General features: G+C 36.9%; 1 protein-coding gene across 4 annotated transcripts; it reads left to right on the top strand.

The window, feature by feature from the left end:
• Nucleotides 1-431: 431 nt before the first annotated feature.
• On the top strand, nucleotides 432-15,522 carry ndc1.L (NDC1 transmembrane nucleoporin L homeolog). Of its 4 annotated transcripts, none has more exons than XM_018258452.2 (18): nucleotides 432-582; nucleotides 883-1,003; nucleotides 3,132-3,233; nucleotides 6,179-6,353; nucleotides 6,627-6,768; nucleotides 7,125-7,233; nucleotides 9,050-9,101; nucleotides 9,236-9,368; nucleotides 9,991-10,083; nucleotides 10,185-10,266; nucleotides 10,376-10,537; nucleotides 10,936-11,178; nucleotides 11,326-11,441; nucleotides 11,619-11,669; nucleotides 12,654-12,717; nucleotides 12,853-12,953; nucleotides 14,241-14,401; nucleotides 14,529-15,522. In XM_018258452.2, exons 1-18 carry the CDS (start codon nucleotides 559-561, stop codon nucleotides 14,590-14,592), a joined length of 1,995 nt encoding a protein of 664 aa, XP_018113941.1. In that variant the 5' UTR covers nucleotides 432-558; the 3' UTR covers nucleotides 14,593-15,522. The 4 variants fall into 4 exon arrangements, 3 of the variants coding, with proteins under 3 accessions (XP_018113941.1, XP_041446408.1, XP_041446409.1); XM_041590474.1 differs by lacking the exon at nucleotides 432-582 and adding an exon at nucleotides 664-796; XR_001935352.2 differs by lacking the exons at nucleotides 12,654-12,717; nucleotides 14,529-15,522 and having other exon boundaries at nucleotides 14,241-14,379.
• Nucleotides 15,523-19,773: the final 4,251 nt, after the last annotated feature.

Raw genomic sequence — 19,773 nt, 5'->3', positions numbered from 1 at the left:
CCAATGTGGCCCGGTGAGCCAAAAGTTTGGACACCCCTGTTCTAGCGCATACCTAGAGGTCACATTTAGGAACTGCCGAGGACCTACTCATGAGAAATACTAGTGGTCTTCACAATTACTAACTATACGTTAGGGAAGCCAAGTTACATCTTAGGAGCAAGAGTGCCCATAATGCATCGCGTAAAAGCGTAGCTAAGGCCACGTGTGATGGAATTGGAGAGCTTTTGCCAAACGGACACGCATCCGTCATATACCTCCGTAAATTAAACTGAAAATTTTTTAACTTATTGTTAATTATTTCAGTCCGGTCATTTAATAGTTTATACATTCGATTACATTAAGCATTTCCCGCTGACTATGTTCAACACTTCTCACACTAACAGCACTGGCTGGGAAACGTATCCCAAGAGCCGCAGTAATTTCAAACAGGCAAGCCAAAGACAGCCTCATGAAACTCTTCCGTGCGCGTTTCTGTCAGGCAATGAAAGGACAGCCTTTAGCTGGGTCCTTGCTCTCTTTTGTCGCGCAGGGATTTTGAATGGGAGAAGCGGCAGCGACATGACCATGCTCGGAGAGAGACAGGTACCCTGAATAAATTAGATTACCTTGAATCACAGCACGAGCACTTTCTATTCTCCTGCGTGTGCGGAGTGTTATACAAACTTTAGGAAATGCCAATAGTTCAGACTCAGTCTCACTGCTAAGCTATTGTATGACAGCGCCTCCACGTCAAGTTCGTCAACAAGTTAAATAGTGTCATTTCCTGTTAATGATTATAGGGCATTTCTGAGCACAAGTTTGTAACTTATATCACTAAATCGACTCAAAAACTGGAGTGAGAATCAGTTGTTAATGAAATGTTCTGCACTCTTTCTTATGCAGGTTCTCAGATGGAGAGTGGCCTCCAGCCTTGCTTGGTCAGTGATACTTCTACCTGTGGCTTGTGCCGTCTTTCTTGTCCTTAGTCACATACACATTTTACATCCCATACAGTGGCTTACTGGTAAGTATCCAAAATAAGTATCGCACACATAAAAATATTGCGTTTACAGACTTATTTTATAGCAACAGAAACACCAAAAATTTCTAGCATTTTATTTAGATTTTTCTATCGAGTATATGTTCATGTGGGAGTTCTAGGCTCTATTGCATTGTATTTTCCTATGTGCTTCCCCCACGGAAGAAACTTTTGATCTATTGCATGTTCCCTCTCATGCGGTACCAAATCCCTTTATTTTTCAATATCACCTCCCATACGGTCCAGAGTATCTCTATTTTCACTGAAGCTTTGATGCTGGCATATATAAGTAATAGAATGAGTGTGCTCCTCCTAAGAATAATATCACCAAAGTTTATCGGATCAGTTACGTTGTGTCTCAGTACATCAATAACTTGCTCACATCCACCCCTCCTCCGCTTCCTCAAATATACAAATAGAGACACTATGTGTAGTACTGTGGTAATAATGATCAGATCCCTGCTAAAGATTGTACTTACAGGATCCTTCCGATCATATAAGCGAACAGGCTCCCATACGTCGGGCGCTCCTGCTCACAATACAGTCTGCTGCTTCTTGTTCCACTTACACACAATCTCGCTTTCTCTTCGTGGTTGCTGCATGCAAACTACGATCCCCTGGAGGATCAGTTCACGGAGCTCTGTGTGCTGGAAAACTTTTTCGAGTAACAAAACGGGCTCAGAAAATTCCATTATACTTTATTACATCAAATGAGTATCCAGACTGACATTAAATATTAAAACTTCCGGCCTAACATGTTTCGTGAGAATTCTCACTTCCTCAGAGGCTCCTGATACTGGCATACACTATAAGGCCAAAAGTATCCAGACACCCCTTCTAAAATGTAATTTTCTGACATGGCCATGTTCGGAATCGCCATTGGAAGCAAAGTCAGCGTGACATCTATTTGTATGTGATATTATTTTAAGGGGTGAGTAGTTGTCTAACATCATCATGTGCAATGCCAGGTTTTGTCTGAAAAGGTGTGTCTCTATCGGCCTCTGAAACATGTTCACAGGAGTGACGAGTTGTGCTTTGCTCTGGAAGGATTTGTCTGGTTTTAACATATGTTAGTGGAACAAAACACTCTAAGGCTGTTAGTAAGATTCGGGGGAGATTAGTTGCCCAGCGACAAATCTCCTCTTTTTCGAGCTACTAATCTCCCCAAATGCCTTTCCGCTGACGAGTTTGAATTGCTGGCGGCATGGCATACGTAGTGCTTTTTTTCAGACGTTGCCTCACGAGGTGTCTAATGTCCCCCGAATCGCAACGTGTGCCACCAGCCTAAAGGTGTAATATGCGCTGAAATGTATAGTAGATACATAATACGTTGACATTCTTGACAATTCCATGCTTCTGACATTTTGGCAACAGTTTATCCTGTTTTAGTATGGTAATAACCTCTTGATCTGTCTAAAACTGACTGGCTGTATCTTCCTTCATAGCTATTAATGTGTAAAGGGCATGTCAACCCCAAAATAAAAAATTGCCTTATAAAAGAAATCATAGTTCTAAGCAACGTTCCATTATACATTGATTACTAAAATTCAGTGCTTTTAAAGTACTCTTAAATGCTACTGAAAGCAGCATTTGTGTAAATTATTGTTACTTTATAAACAATGTTGCAAAAGTCTTCGTTCCCCAGTAAAGAGAGGTCTGTTAATCAGCTGTCTTGTCTTACATTGTATCAACAGTCTGAGCCATCAATGGCAGAGAATGGAAATGTACAGACAAACACTACTTTCAATAGCATAACATACACAAATAACTTAAAAAATTGTAGCAAGTGTATATCGCAAAGTTGCTTAGAATTATGTACATTGCACAAAAAAAGTAACATTTTTCACTTGCTGATGAAAAGTCACTTGATTTTTTGGATTCGGTTTAATTAGGTACTTGGACACGGCTACATCCGAATCCTGCAGATAAAGATAGAATCTTGGCCGAATCCTGGATTCGGTGCATCCCTAGTTTTTTCTGACTGTATTGTTTTTAGGTATTCTGTGAAGCCATTAGATTTGCATCTGTGATGGAATTTGTGTACTTTTTCTGTTTTGTATGTTTTTTTGTTTTTTTTACTCATTGACCTGTGACTTCTTTCTGTGTTATGCAGATTCCATCAGTGATCTTACCAGCAGTTACACAATCTTCTGTCTCTTACTGATATCTACCATCTTGGGACTGCAATGTACTTTCCTTATGGAGTATTACACAGGTGAGCTGGACAATAGTGTTTTGCATTAGAACTTCAACTCAATTTTTTCAACTTTAAAATAACTTTTAGTATGATGTAGACATTGGTATTCTTTGCATTTGGTCTTTATTTTTTATTTTGTATGTTTTTTTCAGTTATTTGGCTTTTTGTTCAGCAGCTTTCCAGTTTGGTATTTCAACAACTGTCTTGTTGCTATTGTCTTATTTATCCTAGCAGCCAGGACATGGCTTGAGTGAGAGACTGGAATTAGTGATGTGCAGGTTGACCAGTGACCCGTGGGTTGAACACCAGTTGGGAGGGTTCTTGATGATATTTGGCCAACCATTGCAAGTTAGGGTTGGTTGCGGGTCAGACTGGCGAAATACACTTCTCCACTGCTCCCAAAGATTCCCTGTCTTTGAACCAGAATTTAGCACAGAAGTAGCATACAAAGCAAGACAATGCCAGTACAATGCAGGTCCTACAATGGCAGCATTTTGTGGGTTAGTCAGGGTGCAGGTCAGGCCCAGACTGGCCATTTGTGAATACGGGCAAATGCCCGTTGGGCTGCTGCCTCTGTATGGTAATTGGGCCGCACGGACAGTGTGCTCTGGTGCACAGGGCCATTGCGCTCAGATAAAGAGAGTCCCCCGCATGTGTGCAGCGCGTGCAGAAATTTAATTTAGCAGGACCCGCACTAAAATTTTCTACCACTAGAGGGCGTGCAGCAGAAGTGAGCCGGAAACTGAAGGGGAAAACATTAGCAAGTTTGCAGTGCTTTTGAAACGCCCCATTAATTCTGCTGATGAAGGGAGGGATGGAATTTTCTGCTGCTGTTCTGCATTTCCCCCCTTGCCCCCCCAACTGTACAGAGAAAGGGCAGGTAAGAACAACTACTTCCTGCTACTTAAAGTTATACTGACATGAAAAAAATACATATATATAAATAAATAATGTACATTTTGAAATCTGCACTGTGTGAGTTTGCTGTCTATTAATCATGTGAATGTTGCCTTATATGTTAGAAAAAGTGTTTTTAGATTACTTTTGTGAAATAATTCTTCATTTGCGCCTGTGTAATAACAAATTACAAGCAGTCTTGTGTCCTACAGATCTCTGTTTCAAAGCACTCCCCACTCTGTGATGCCACATACAGCCCAGAATGATATGTGTCAACACACTGCTCCTAAACATCACAGACTCCTTTGCTGTTAAAAAAGTTTGGAGTTCAATTTTGCAATCTGTTCTAATCTGCCAGCATAAATCTAGCTTCACAGCACGATCCCACATGGAATAGCCCAAGCTCATGCTGCTGTAAATAGTTATAGTTCAGCAGATTAATAATAGTAATATTATGGTGTGGTATAGATCTTTATGAAAATCCTGTTTGGATACATTTTAATGCAGATTTATTTATCCCATTTGGGACACTTGTCATAACTGTGTTATGTCATCATACTGATACTATCACTGCACAGTTTAATTATTCACAGCAGTCTTGCCCTGCTTTATGGCAGCTGAGATTCTAGCTATCTATGTGCAGTTTTCTATGAAAGAGTCCTCTGCACTCAGCCCATTATCAATATATTAAGGACATTGAAACATTTTGTGCCTTAAGCTACTAAAAATGCCTTACCCTTTAAACAAAACAGGGATTGTTTGTCCATTTATTGTAATATATTTAAGATGAACAACTACGTCACACTCATCCCATATCTGGCCAGTTTTCTATGCAGGATATGGCAGGCTTTGGGCATCTGTTGACAGGTTTTTATCTAATATTCCCCTGTATAATTGTCTCCAAGGAACGGATTAAAAAAAAATTTGCTCCCAATAAAGACTAATTATATCTTAGTTTGGCTAAAACTACTGTTTTATTATTACAGAGAAAATTAAATCAATTTTAAACATTTGGATCTATATCACAGAGCAATAGTTTTTTGGCTGGAAAAAGTCAGAAGAGAGAGGCAAATAATTTAAAAACTATTAAAAATAAACAGTGAAGACCAATTGAAAGGTTCATAGGAATAGGATATTTTCTAACATACTAAAACTTAACTGATAGGTGAACCACCCCTATAAGATACTGGTATACATGCCTTGCGTAGTAATAAATCGGAAAAAGCTTGCAGATATTTAACAATATAAATTTCAAGGTTAGTATAGGACAAACCGTTCTAGTATAGTCGTGTACTGACAAAGAACCACAACATGTATTTTTCATATGGGTAAAAAGGCAAATTCTGTTGTGCTGTAGTTATGAATTAATGGTATTAGAATCAAATTGCTATGTATGCCCTGTATGTAGTATGCCATTTACTTTAGAAAGTTTAAAAATTTTTGCTAAAAGTCAACATATTTACTACTAGAGGGAGCAGGATAGTGTGTTTTTTTTAGAGCATGAGGGGCAGTTGGCTTTGTTACTCAGCAAAGCACCTTCACTAGTGATAATTTACATCAGAGAACTATAAGATGTGTAAATAGTTCAACTTGAAAGGTGAAAGGAAAGTATTTGGATTGGTACAGTATTTTAAAGGGGCATGATATCCCATTGTTCAACATATGTTTAGTAATTTGTGCTGAACATACTTTTTGACTGTTTTAATTTAATAAAAAAAAAATTTTTAGTTGAGCTAAATAGGGCAAAAGATGGATTTATACTAGTTTAACTTCTAGTGTCCTGGATCTTGTAAGCAGTTCTGAGAATATGAAGAGTTGGTTAAATGAATTACCAGTGCACAGAAAAAAAATTGCGTATAAAGGTCTTAAAATGGGGAATGGAGAGGGTATCGTTTAACTCAGCTGGAAACTGTGAGGAAAGGAATAGACCATGTAAAACCAAGGATGCTTTTTAAATAATAATAATACAGAATACATTTTCAGTTGTATGTATTTTGTGTACAAACCTATGCAGCCCCATTAAATATGACCAATATCACAATATGACCACGCTTACTGTTTTTCAGTGGTGCCTTCTATTCCTTGTTCTCGGCTGGCCCTCATTGGAAACATTCTTCTTCCACATCGTATCCTGCACTCTTTAGCTCATGTTGTCATGGGGGTGCTGGCCTCCTGGTGCTGTGCTGTCATGAGTAAAGGGAAATATCAACTTCTAGTTGTTTCCTGCACTTCACTACAAAGGTGAGCTGATATTCTAAAACTAGACAAAAATTTGTTAATAGGTTATAATAATATAATAGTTTTCATTTAATTCTGTGTTTTTGTAGTTTCGGTATGCGTACTATCTGAAAATATGCTGTTTGTTGCACTTTTACAGTTACAATTCTTTATTTTTGACTGATTCACTTTTTACTCTGTAAAAAATAAGAAAACATCTTGTGCTTTGTAATATTTAAATTAACATTAACAATATTTTGTCTTTTTCTTCCTATTCTGTTTTTTATGTTGCTTTAGTGAAGATGAAGCAGACAGAACTTTTCTTTGCCTCAATGAGAGCCACCTCTTTCAATTGTTGTGTGGTGCTTTCTTTGGCTATAGTTACAGCCTCCAGTATTTTGTTCACAACATGAACTTCTTGTCCTTCCCATCTATACAGGTAAGCAAATCCATTTTGCTTTCCAAAGTTTATGGAAAAAAAAGTCAGAACATTGTAATTTTCTCAAGATTGTTCAAGTGTATTATGCAATTTGTTTTTAATGTGCAGTTGATCGCTATTTTAGTTTTTCTGTGTCACGTGTTTTTATTCAATCTGGCTTTCTCCTTTTTAGAGTCAGTGTAATGTTCTAAGTACAGGGAAATCTGACAATAACTTAACTGTGACAATCCTGTAAAATGTATAATTAATAGATTAGATATTTTTAGATTCAGAGTACGTTGTGGCTATACAGAGTTATTGAAATTGTATATGTTTACTGAATATTAATATAAGCTTTTTAATTTTGTTTTTTTAAGCAATACAAGTACCTGCAATTTAGAAGATGTCTACCACTTATTATTAAACAGAGCGGTTTACAGGCTCTGTATTTCATTCGCAACTACGCCGTTCTCTACTATTTCCTTGGTACGTCTTGTGTTTTTTGTAACAGCAGTTAAAATATATATATATATATTTTAGCAATTAAGGGGACATTGTAATTGGCAAATAAAGTTTGAAATTGTGCCCAAAAGCAACTTATAATGTGTAGTAATGTTAGGTTTAGATAATGATTTCCCTAATTTAAAAAGCAAAAAGTTGAAAATATAAAAGTTGTTTCTGTTTGCATAGGGAAAGACTATGGAAGGGGTTCTCCACCAAAAACATTTTATTTTTTGTATTATGAAAGATTGTGTAATCCTATGCAACGTTCCAGTTTACGGTAACTTAAAGGAGAAGGAAAGGTCTTTTTACTTGGGCCTGCCAAAAAGTTAGGCATGTACTTACCTTAAACCCCGGTGCACTTATTAGGAGAGAACTGCTCCGGCCCAGGATTCTTCCAGCGAGCACCACAGAACGATTGTCTTTTGGCTTCTTTTTTATAGTGGCTGCGCAATAGTGTGAAAAGTTGTCTCTTTCGTTCTACTGCGCATGTGTCTGCCTCGGGAAATTTGAAGATAGATGAAGCCAGAAGAAGATCCGTGTTGCTCGCTGGAAGAATCCCAGGCCGGTGCAGTTTTCTCCTAGTAGGGGCACCAGCCCAGGGGTTTCATGTAAGTAAATGTGATCACTTGGGGCTGCCTAACTTTTTGCACCCCCAAGTAAAAAGACCGTTCCTCCTCCTTTAACATTTTCAGTGTTTTTTATTAATTATTGTGGTAAATATAATTGGAATGAAATGGTTTTTTTTTTTTTAATCCCTTGCTGTTCTCTGCCTTTTAATCATCTGGTTTCAGCTGTATTGTTTCAGGAATCAGTTGTGTAGAGAATACATGCTGCTTAGCAGAGAAACCAACCTGGTTAGGGTGAGAAGGGCTAATAGGAGCCAAAGAGCACATCACAATGCAGTATAATGCATTATAACTCCATCTGAAAACAGAAGGTATTCATATGCCTCATGCTACACACAGCACTGCCTTAAAATCAGAAATGAAAGTTCTTAAGCTCACATAAGGAATTATGGGTGGACATCCGAAAATCACTCCTTAATGTCTCTGCTTCTATTAGCAATTACATGTACAAGTAAGAGACCATTTGCAATTGGTCATTATTAATCAGGTTGCAGGGGTCTGCTCTAAGTCACAATATATCACTCTGTAGAACCAATGCTTTTCAATCACGTGATCCTTTATTGAATTGCACTACATGTTTCGGATCAGGATGATCCTTCCCCAGGTGCTAGTGTTCACAGTGTACATAACCCAATACTCCAATTTATCACAAAAAAAAACCCACCAACAAGCATCTCCGTTCCAAAGTATGGCCGACACATGTTACAAGTTTAAAAACATCTTAAAGCTGTACTGCCCTCTAGGGGCCTACTCCAATAGTACACTATTAACTCAAGCCAGTAGTAGCAATAAATGTTTGTAGTAGCAGTAAACCTATACATTGTTGCAGGTGTCTCCTCCCTACCTGCTTCATTGCGACAGTGTATTCTGTTCGACCCTAACAAGCGATCAGTTGTTTGAATGCGAGACTGAAAGAAGAATAAAAAGAAAAGTAATAAAGCAATAACGCAATTTTCAGAGCAATAGTGTTTTTATGCTAATTGGGCACAGAGACCCCCGTTTAATTGCTGGAAATAGGGAGAAGAGGAAGGTAAATAATTACAAACTATGAAGAATAAGTGAAAAATTGCTAGGAAGTTATTTAAAGGTAAAATACTCAATTAAAAAGTTATTCTTTCGCACTTTCAAGTATATACTATGAAGACCTTAATGATTCAGATTTTTGTTTTTAGGCAACATTCCACGAACATGGATACAAACGTCACTAAACCTTCACATGGACAGGTAAATATTTTTCCATAGGTCCCAAGTATTCTAGATAACAGGTCCCATGCCTGTATTGTTTTTGCTGTATCTGTTCTAAACTTTTCAGAATGTTACAGTAAGATTCACTTGAGAATTGTTTCACTTCTATGCAGGCAGCAACCCTCACTTGACACACTAAGGGGACTTCTGAATGTTTCATTATTTTACCAGACATGGTTGTCTGCCACTTTTCTGCTTGCCACTTGGTACATGATCTGGATTCTCTTCAGAATTTATACAACAGAGGTCAGTAATGCATCATCAAATGTTTTCAAGACTGCCGGGAAATTACTGAAGCACATGTACATTTCTAGGCACTGAATGCCTAATCAAAAGTTGGAACTATTTCCCACTCCTTCCCCAGAAATGAACAGTGACAATGAGTGCTTTCTGGGGATGCACAATCTCACCATAACTTTGGGGGCATGAATTACATGTGAATTTTATTTATATAAATGGTGCTTAGTGATGTCATTATCCCTGAAATTTAGTCGTATGACTCTCTGACAATTAAATATTATAAAAAAAAAAGTATGCTCTGCTGAAAAATGAGGGTTTTAGAATTTGCCTATGAGTTCTATATCCTGTATGAAAACATTTTATATGGTCATGAAACTCCTCAATGAGTAATAATATTGTTATATTTTGCAACAGGGGCAAATTTGACACGTAAATAAAATATATCTCTAAATTGCATCTGTTACGATATAATGAGTAAAATATATAAATAAACCCTTTAATAAGGCATCTGTAGTATCACTAGACATATAATCTCTGTTATGGACACAGGGCACTTGTAGTACCTGATTTTGTATCATTAGAAGGTATTGGTGACCAGTGATCATAACACTTAACTATCTTCTTTCAGGCTCGTATCTTCCCTGTACAGACCTCCTTTACAGAGGAAGCAGAAAAATGCCTTCCTTTCATTTTGAATAGTAACACACTTCCTCTCGTAAAGGTACGAAGCAAAAAAAAAAAAATGTATATTTTTTTTACATTTGTAATACTCTTGTGCAGTAAAATATATATGTGTAGATTTATTTTTTTTATTGTCTTTAGTATTTGGCCATGCAAGATCTTGTGTTGCTGTCTCAGTATTCACCATCTAGAAGACAGGAAGTGTTTAGCCTGAGCCAGCCAGGTATAATACTGATATACAGACTTAAGATAATGTGGCAGTGGGGTATGCACATTTTTCTACATGTGATTGTTTTTGCTATCTTCTCTTTCTTTTCATCATCCCTAAATAGGTGGGCATCCCCACAACTGGATCGCAATCTCCAAAGAATGTTTGAATTTACTGAGCAGCTTGACATCCAGATTAGTTGCTCATCAGGAAGCTGCTGCAAGTAATGGACGGATCAGAGTTCCATCCTCCCCTAAGCAGACTAGGAAGTCCTCGAGCAGCTCAGGTACTTTAGGCTACAAAACTCTTAGTACAGTAATTGTGATTGTTGAAGTCTGGAACCCCAGGTAGTCCCTTCATCTAAAAGTCCAAAAGCCAATTCACATCTATATTATAATGGAAAAATCAATCCAAGAACTATTTTCACTATTACCAAAATGTCTGCTTCAAAACGTGTTAGTTAACAGCTATATTATGGTATTTTTGTATAAATATGATGATTTGATATACAACATTGCATTCTATCAAACATACCTTTTTGCCCAACTAAGTTTTCACTGTATATAATGAGTGTGGATTGGCTTTTGGCCTTTTGTATGCTGTACTACCATATAACCTTATGTATTAAAATGCTAATATAACTTCTTCCTTTAGGTAGTTGTCAGTAATTTGTTGTGGTTTTAGGTGCATCTCTTATTGAAGACTCTGCTGAGCAAACTCAGAACTTAAATATAATTCCTAGAGCAGGTATCCCCTCTCTACTAAAGACTACCTCTCTAAAATCCTCATTGGACACTGGAAGCCCATTTACAACCCCTGGAGTCAAACGAGTGTCTGAATCCCTGGACCCAAATTCTCCATGGCATGGCTCTGTCCAAAGTCCCCACGTCATGAGAAGGGGTGCAAAGCTGTGGACTTCAGATTCTGGTGAGATTTGTTTATTAAAACAGCTGTAAGCAGCATCATTCTACTTTTACTAAGAAATCTATATATATTACTATAAACTGACATTTTATATTTTCTCTTCTGCGTATTTAGAGAAGTATGGCATATATTTGTACTGTATCTTTTCAGGTGTTCAGAGAAATGGCTCTGAGGTTTCCTCTCTTTCCCCGGTAACACTTAGCCCTGCATGTAATGGTGCAAAGCAGGGAATTCTCTATATGTGTTTTCAGCACAAGCTTGATCAAGTAAGTGCATTTGGGGATTTATTATATATCATGTTTATTTATTTGTGTTTTGGGTCTAGTATAAACCTTTTATAAAGAGAACTGTTGTAATTATAAAATCTCATCAGCAGCAGCTTTTACTTAGGTGGTAACTTTCCATATTCAAAAGCATTTTTACATCCACTGTTTTTCACCTAGATCAAAAACTTCTTGTCAAAGAGAGGTCTCCTTATTTACCTGTTTAGTAAGGTAAGCATATTGAACATTAATAGTGGTTTGTGTTTAGGAGGAATTTATAGTAGTAGTTACAAATGTACCTAGATGGGTCTCATGGAGGAATCAATACTGTAGGCACCACTATGTACATGGGTCATTTTTAATGTTTACTGTTGGCGCATGAAGTATTAAATGTTGACTGTACATTGTTAGTGCTCTGAACTATTTATAGTGTTACAGTATAACAATAAACAACATGGGATTTGCGGTTATATTTTTCGGTTATAATCAGAGCTTAGTGTTGCCATTTCTTTCACATGACTCACTGAAACTTGTGTATTACCATAAACAAAGTACCCCCTGTTGTAAAGGGCCTGTATAAAAACATTTTTATATGGTCGTGGAACTCCTCGGTAACTTATAAAATCCATGTTTCTCTTGCCTAATTGGGGGACACAGGCACCATGGAGATGAAGATCCTGCAGCTGGAGAATGGACACTAACTTGTTAAATATACTCCTGCTCTGGGCTTCACACCCTGCCTCCTCCTATTTCCTTCTGAGTGTCCTCAGAAGGAGAAGACACACAATTCACTATATAGTGTATCTCTCTATTCAAGCCCTCTACTATTCAGCTTCAAGTTTTTCATTCACACCACTGCTGATTGTTAGGGTAAACTGAAAACGAGCAACCAAATAGTTGCTGAAATCCCAAACTAGAGAGTTGCTGAACAAATAACTACCGGTAAATAATTATAAAAAAATACAAACAATTTAAAAAACGAAGACCAGTTGTAATTTGTCTCAGAATATCAAGGTACACATTATACTAGTTAATTTAATGAAGATCTACCCATTTTAATGTAATATTTTTACCCGCAAACCTATGTGCATGTTGAAATATAACTTTATTTGACATTAAGTAGAAATGCATAACTGAGTTCAGATGTTGTAGGGAAATTATTCTTTGCAATTTAAGCTATACATGTATAACCAAGTTTATTGGTTTACTTAATAGCATCCAGAGGCTTCTAGTCAGGATGTATTTGCTGATGCACAGATCCATATTTGGGCACTGGAAGGTGAGTTGCAAGTAATAACATTTGTTCATGGCTCTGTAGGTGCTATAAGCTTTCCAATGGACTTTCCGAGTATGCTTTGTACTTGCTGTATTGTTGTTGTCATTAGTAGTTAATCATGTTGCTTTTCTATTTCAGCATTATCTCACCTTGTGGCTGCATCTTTCTCAGAAGATAGAATGGGAGTAGTACAGACTTCCCTTTCCAATATACTTGCAACTTTCTTTACCTTGCAAGAGGTGAGAAGATCAGAGGCAAAGAATGCAAATAGATTACTATTTTATTGTCTAAACAGGTCTTCACTTTTCTAGGTATAAGGTCACAGGTGACTTACAGGTAGCCGCCAACATAAAGAATAAAGTCTAGAGTCTAGTAACTAGAGCAGGCTTGGATCTTAAATTAATTCAAAAGTTTACATCCTATCATCTTTAGAATAAAAGTTTGTCAAGGCCATTTGATCATTGTTATGAAAATATTTTAGTACTTTTAGGGTGTAATGTAATAAAATATGCAAAGTCTGCAAATACTTTAGTAACCCATAGCAGTCAATCAACGGGTAGTTACTGGTCAGCTGTTTAAAAATGTTATGGGTTGCCAATTTAGTTGCCACTAAATTACACTAAATTACATTACAATATTCAAGAGGCCTGAATTATGGGACATGTATGGCAGTAGCTACAGAAGCAAAATTCTGCTTAAAGGACAAGGAAAGGCAAACAAATAAAATCCCATTTTCACTTTCTTTAATGAAAAAGAAACCTATCTCCAATATAATTTAATTAAAAAATGTGTACCGTTTTTATAAGAAACCTGACTGTGAAATTCTCCCTTCATTTACTGCTGTGGATAGGAATTGTCAGATGGTTCCTAACTGCAGAGCCGGGAAACAATCATACTTATGAACAGCAGGGGGAGCCCTCGCCTTACTTACCAGCCATGCAGAAATCAAGCAGCTTTGTTTATGACGATCCCTAAGCAGCCCAGACCACACGGTCAGGGTCAGGCAAAGATGTTTAACAAAGTTACAAGATGGTGACCCCCTGTGGCCAACTTTGAAAGCATAAATCATTTGATTAGGCATGTGGTGCAGTAAGTTCATGTTTATATTAAGTATACAAAATACAGCATTTCTAGCCTTATTCTATTTTAGACTTTCCTTGTCCTTTAACTTAAGTTTAAATTAGACTTTACAGTGGCATGCATAAGGCAGTGTCTGCATGGTCATTTAAGGGATAATACATATATAGGCAAGGGAAATCAAAAGTATGCATTTCTCCAGTGTCAAAAAATAACAGTAGGGAGAGAGACTACATAAGGCTTCTGCACATTTGATTCTGATACAAAAAAAATCATTCAAATGTGGGATAATAATTATTGGAAAATGGTCTTGTCACCCTTTATTCTGTTCTCAGCATGTGTACATATAGTTAATCTGGTATGTGATCACTCTGGGATCTCCAGTAGGTCACTGCCTAATAGAATTTTCCACACACACTGTAAAATCAGTCTATAAATTATGCTTCCAGGCTGTGGAAAAGCATTTTAAATTACCCCATGCATCCAGCAAGCCAGCCAGAAACCCTGGTAGTTTACTGGATTGTTCCTACAAGACACTGAGGTTTTCACTCCGAGCTGCTCTGAAAACCGCAATCTACAGGATGACCACAACCTTTGGAGAACACTTACAGTAAGTAACTGCCGCTTGTATCTCTACATGGTGTCTGTAAAGCACTAACTCAAGATGAGTTGAGTTATGGCATAGCTTTTTCTGTCTGCATTAAAGGGGATTAAGTATATTTTACATTTTCCAACAGTGCTGTTCCTGTGTCATCCGAGCATCAGAAGAAACTTCAGCAATTCCTTGACTTCAAAGAATAAATTCAGAGCCCAAGTTTTGTTCAGCACTTTTCCTGCTTCTGTGACCAAGCAGGACATAAATAAATCCAACCAGAGATGTTGGGAGAAGGCAAAACAGAAATATGTAAGCAGCAGTATATGTGAAGATGGTTCTGGTCTATTTGGTGACAATACAATAAGAAGGTTACATACACACACCATTGCTCTAATTTGAAAAAAAAAAAAAAAACATTTGCAATGTTGTATGTAAAAGGCCACAATCTCTCCTCTGCTGCTATTTACTTTTATGGAGTTGTTAAGGTTAGAAGAGATGTCGGCTCTTTTGTTCATATTTAACTGAATTTATAATGGATCAGTCGAATTATGTCATGAACAAAGTTTCCTAAAAATAAATAGCACAAGCGCTTCATATAAATAAATAGAAACAAAATTGCTATCAAAAACAGGTCATTGGTTCACTGTATTGTTGATTACCACTAAGAACAGGCATATATTATGGGGTTGTTAAAGTTGCACAGTCTGTATATTTTTCACACAGCCTAGTAACTAGCCTTATACTACTAATTTACAAATCCCTCTATAAACTATGGTCAGAGTTAGATTGGTTGCACTAAGCCATCATGCCTAGAAATGGATATGGTTTTGAGAAATTTGGTTAACCTGTTGTTTAACTAAAATATTTTTAATATTTTTTGCAACTGGCCTCACCTCAGGACAGTGCACTTACCTGAGTAGTAGTGTAATGACCAAGGCATACTAAGCTGTGTAAGTAATGTGCTATTTACAAAACCCACTTTGTATGGATATTTTTAGTGGAATCTTTATATGTTCTTTTGCAACTCTATTTTTCCTTTTCTCGTTTTTTCTTCTTTAGCATTTTGTGATCTTTTCTTTTTCAGCTTTGTTCTATGTTTTGTATATGTGAATTTTAAATAAAGTGCAATCACCAGAGTGCATTATGCTTAATAAATATTGCTAATGCTGGAAAGAGCCCTATACATAAGAATACAACTTCACAATAGTTACACATGTTAAATTCAAAAATAATTCTATGTAGAGATTTCCAGACACAGTCATAAATTACAATTAGCTTTTTTTGTATATCTGTCTTTTGAAAAGGCAGTTTTCAGGTTTTGTCTTTTGTATGACATTTTTTTCTGAGAAGAGATTCCTTGACTGTTTTAAAGGCTATAGTATAACTCATGTGTTACCACCAAAACCTCTCTGAAGTTTAGGAACAGGCAGGGAACCGGGCCTGTGCACATGTGCTGAAACAAAAACAAAAATTGCTGATAAGGCTTTACTTCCCCTTTAAGATATTTTTACTTAAGTAAAATATTGCAAATATTAAGTAAAAACATGTTTTTGTCACCTATTTTAAGTTGGCAATAAGCTACTTTCACCATTCAGACAAAACACATTTCTCAGAATTTAAAAATTGAAGAAAAAGTACCCCACTAGCTTCAAAACTCGCTCAGCAGTCTCAAGTGATTTAAACCTTCCTAATTTAATTTAGTCACTAGTATGTGCAAGTTAGCTAATAACTTAAATATAGATACTAAAGTGCTTGTGCTATTATTAAATCAATTAAAATTGATTATAAATTAATTAAATATTGGTAATACTATTCATTCAGTTCTATATAAAAGTTACAAAAAACGTTGATATAAATATTCTTAATTGTAACCAGTTCTATTTCACAACAGTGTATCTATTTTTGGGAGTTAGTAATCTCCCCCTTCCCAATCACTTTGAATTAAGGTGCAAGTGCTTAACAGTTAATGGATAATAATAATTTGATCCAGATTTAACCAAAATTCATAATATTGAAGGTGCTCAAAAGTGCTTAAATAGATTAAGGTTAAAAAATTAATTAATTAGAGACCGCAATAAATAGGATAATTATTAAAAAACACACATTTGCTCAGGTTCAGAAATGAGTTAGAAATGGAAAAAGAAGGAGGTGGAGTTGTCCCAAATCTACTACCTAATTTATTTCTATCCCTGGGACACCACAAAGTCAAAGAAGGCAGAGTACCCGGGACTGTGGTCTCAAATTTTACTCTAGTCCTAAACTCAAGAAAACTAAATATGCCTAAAAACCACAAATCCACGGGCTCTTGTGAGCTTTAGTAACAGATAGATAAGCAGAGAGCTGAGCACTGGTTGAGGTTTGTAACCTCCCCACCCCCTCCACTACTTTGAAATCCAATCGACTGAGGTATAAAAGTTTTGGTTTTTAAAGTTTAAAGTTAAAAGGACTCGGAACGCCGACGCGCGTTTCGCAATAATGGCTTTGTCAAGGCGTAATGATTACGCCTTGACAAAGCCATTATTGCGAAACGCGCGTCGGCGTTCCGAGTCCTTTTAACTTTAAACTTTAAAAACCAAAACTTTTATACCTCAGTCGATTGGATTTCAAAGTAGTGGAGGGGGTGGGGAGGTTACAAACCTCAACCAGTGCTCAGCTCTCTGCTTATCTATCTGTTACTAAAGCTCACAAGAGCCCGTGGATTTGTGGTTTTTAGGCATATTTAGTTTTCTTGAGTTTAGGACTAGAGTAAAATTTGAGACCACAGTCCCGGGTACTCTGCCTTCTTTGACTTTGTGAACGCCTTCTTTGACTTTGTGGTGTCCCAGGGATAGAAATAAATTAGGTAGTAGATTTGGGACAACTCCACCTCCTTCTTTTTCCATTTCTAACTCATTTCTGAACCTGAGCAAATGTGTGTTTTTTAATAATTATCCTATTTATTGCGGTCTCTAATTAATTAATTTTTTAACCTTAATCTATTTAAGCACTTTTGAGCACCTTCAATATTATGAATTTTGGTTAAATCTGGATCAAATTATTATTATCCATTAACTGTTAAGCACTTGCACCTTAATTCAAAGTGATTGGGAAGGGGGAGATTACTAACCCCCAAAAATAGATACACTGTTGTGAAATAGAACTGGTTACAATTAAGAATATTTATATCAACGTTTTTTGTAACTTTTATATAGAACTGAATGAATAGTATTACCAATATTTAATTAATTTATAATCAATTTTAATTGATTTAATAATAGCACAAGCACTTTAGTATCTATATTTAAGTTATTAGCTAACTTGCACATACTAGTGACTAAATTAAATTAGGAAGGTTTAAATCACTTGAGACTGCTGAGCGAGTTTTGAAGCTAGTGGGGTACTTTTTCTTTTTAAATTATTTACTGGCACTGACTTAGGTCAGACCTCAGCTTCTACCGCAAGGTAATTATATTCAATAAGGGATCACTTTTTGTTCGATTGACATTTCTCAGAATAGCACAAGTGTTAAATTATATCCATAAAGGAAACAAAAGGTCCTTTCAAAAGTTTGCATACTCTTAGTACTTAATATCATGTATTTTACATAAATAATGCTTTTGTGATAGGCCCATTTGTTCAGGTGGTAAAACTGCCCATTGTCCTTGGCAAAAGCCTCTAGGGTCCTGTTAATCCTTTTGTTGTTTAACATGAACTGCATAAAAGAGATCTCCCCCAAAGTGGCTCAATGATGTTCATGGCAATTGACTGATGGCCACTCCAGAACCTTTTTTTTTTCCTGCTGTAGCCAGTGATGGCTCGACTTGATTTAAATTTTGGATCATCATTATGTTGGAAAGATGGTGCGTCCTGTGTGGAGTTTCTGGACTTATGAATGCAAACTTTCCTCCAGTATTTTCTGATAACCTGCATTCATCTCGCCATTAATTTTGACTAAATTATTTGTGCCGCTATAGCTCATATCCTAGCAGAGATCCACCTCCATGCTTCATTTTTATGATGGTGTGCTTTTCTTCATTGGCCTTGTTGCATTTATGGTCTTGACCAAAAAGTTCAGTTTTGTTTCAAACTGGTACTACTAATTTTGTTTCAAGCTCAGAAGTTTTGAGGCTTCTCTATGAGCTGGTGGTGTATTGTAAGTGGCTGTTTTGTGACTTTGCGGGAGCAATTGCTTTTTTGTCTGCCAACTCTACCATGCATCACTTATTGTGCATGTAGAAACAGTCAAAAAAGCCTGTATTTAAGTAGAGCATATTTAAAAAATGATCTTGTGCTTGTTTTTTGCACTTTACGCACTCACTTTGAAGTTATAATTGCCCCCTACAGTATGTCTTGGATTTTTAAGTGGATTATCTCTCAAACATGTAAATAAAATAAAAAAAGACACCATAATTGCACTTTTGCTTTGAATAAAATAAAAACAAATTGTAGAAGTCCCACTGCAATAAAACACACAAACATAAATGTTATGTAGTGTAGTATGAATAAAAAACTCAACACCCTTGTGTTTTGGTAAATATCCTTGTGGTAAACCACAGCAGCACTACACATAGAGAGTGGGATCTGCATGGCTGGAACTAGAGGTAGGCCTAAGAACATGCGGTGGCGCTTGGCACGTGCCCCTTCTGTCTGCCTGCCCAATCATGTCACTCTTGTCCCCGTCCTCTAGATGTGTTTTGCCATCTGGGTTGCCTAGAGCGCCTGTCCAACTTTTGCCCGGCAGGGGATTTCTTACTTAGGAGAAAATGAAAGTCCTCTCCCTAAAATTTCTGCACCTTGTGATGCCAGCAAAAGAATGCTAAGAACACAAACAGTAGGAGATACAGGAACTTCATTCACCAATCTCAACAGTGAATGCCCCTGTAGCTTTCCATTTCTTTTCTGCTGATTCGATGCACATGCTTTGTGCTGCTATCACTTACTGAGCTTAGGGACTGACTCGTAAGACTGAATATATATCATATAAATGTCATATTATAAGAATCAGGTGGATTAGTTAATAAGTATTGGTACATGGCAGCTCAGAAACCAGCACAATTAGCATCCAAATGTAATAAGCAGCCCTATAGCTTACATGACAGACTAGGGGAATTTTTGGTTTATGATCAAAATCTTCAATAGAGTGGCCTTAATATGTAAAATAATATTAAAGGGCACCTGTTAGGTAAAGATGTTATCCCCAACCAAAGGTGCTGGCTAATAGAGCCCGCATTCCGGTTGGGGATAACAGTATTTTTTTTTAAATGCCCCCCACTCCTCCCGGTACAGGCAGCCATGTCTGGTCACTCGCAGGCACATAATGAAAAGCTGCCCCCGAATTGCTCATTATGTGCATGCGCGTTATGAGCATGCGAGTGACTGGACATGGCTGCTCACACCAGGAGCTCCCT

Source organism: Xenopus laevis, chromosome 4L (assembly GCF_017654675.1).
Source record: "Xenopus laevis strain J_2021 chromosome 4L, Xenopus_laevis_v10.1, whole genome shotgun sequence".
Classification (NCBI taxonomy): domain Eukaryota; kingdom Metazoa; phylum Chordata; class Amphibia; order Anura; family Pipidae; genus Xenopus; species Xenopus laevis.
The sequence above is the reverse complement of the archived record's forward strand: the minus strand, read 5'-3'. Positions and strand labels throughout refer to the sequence as shown.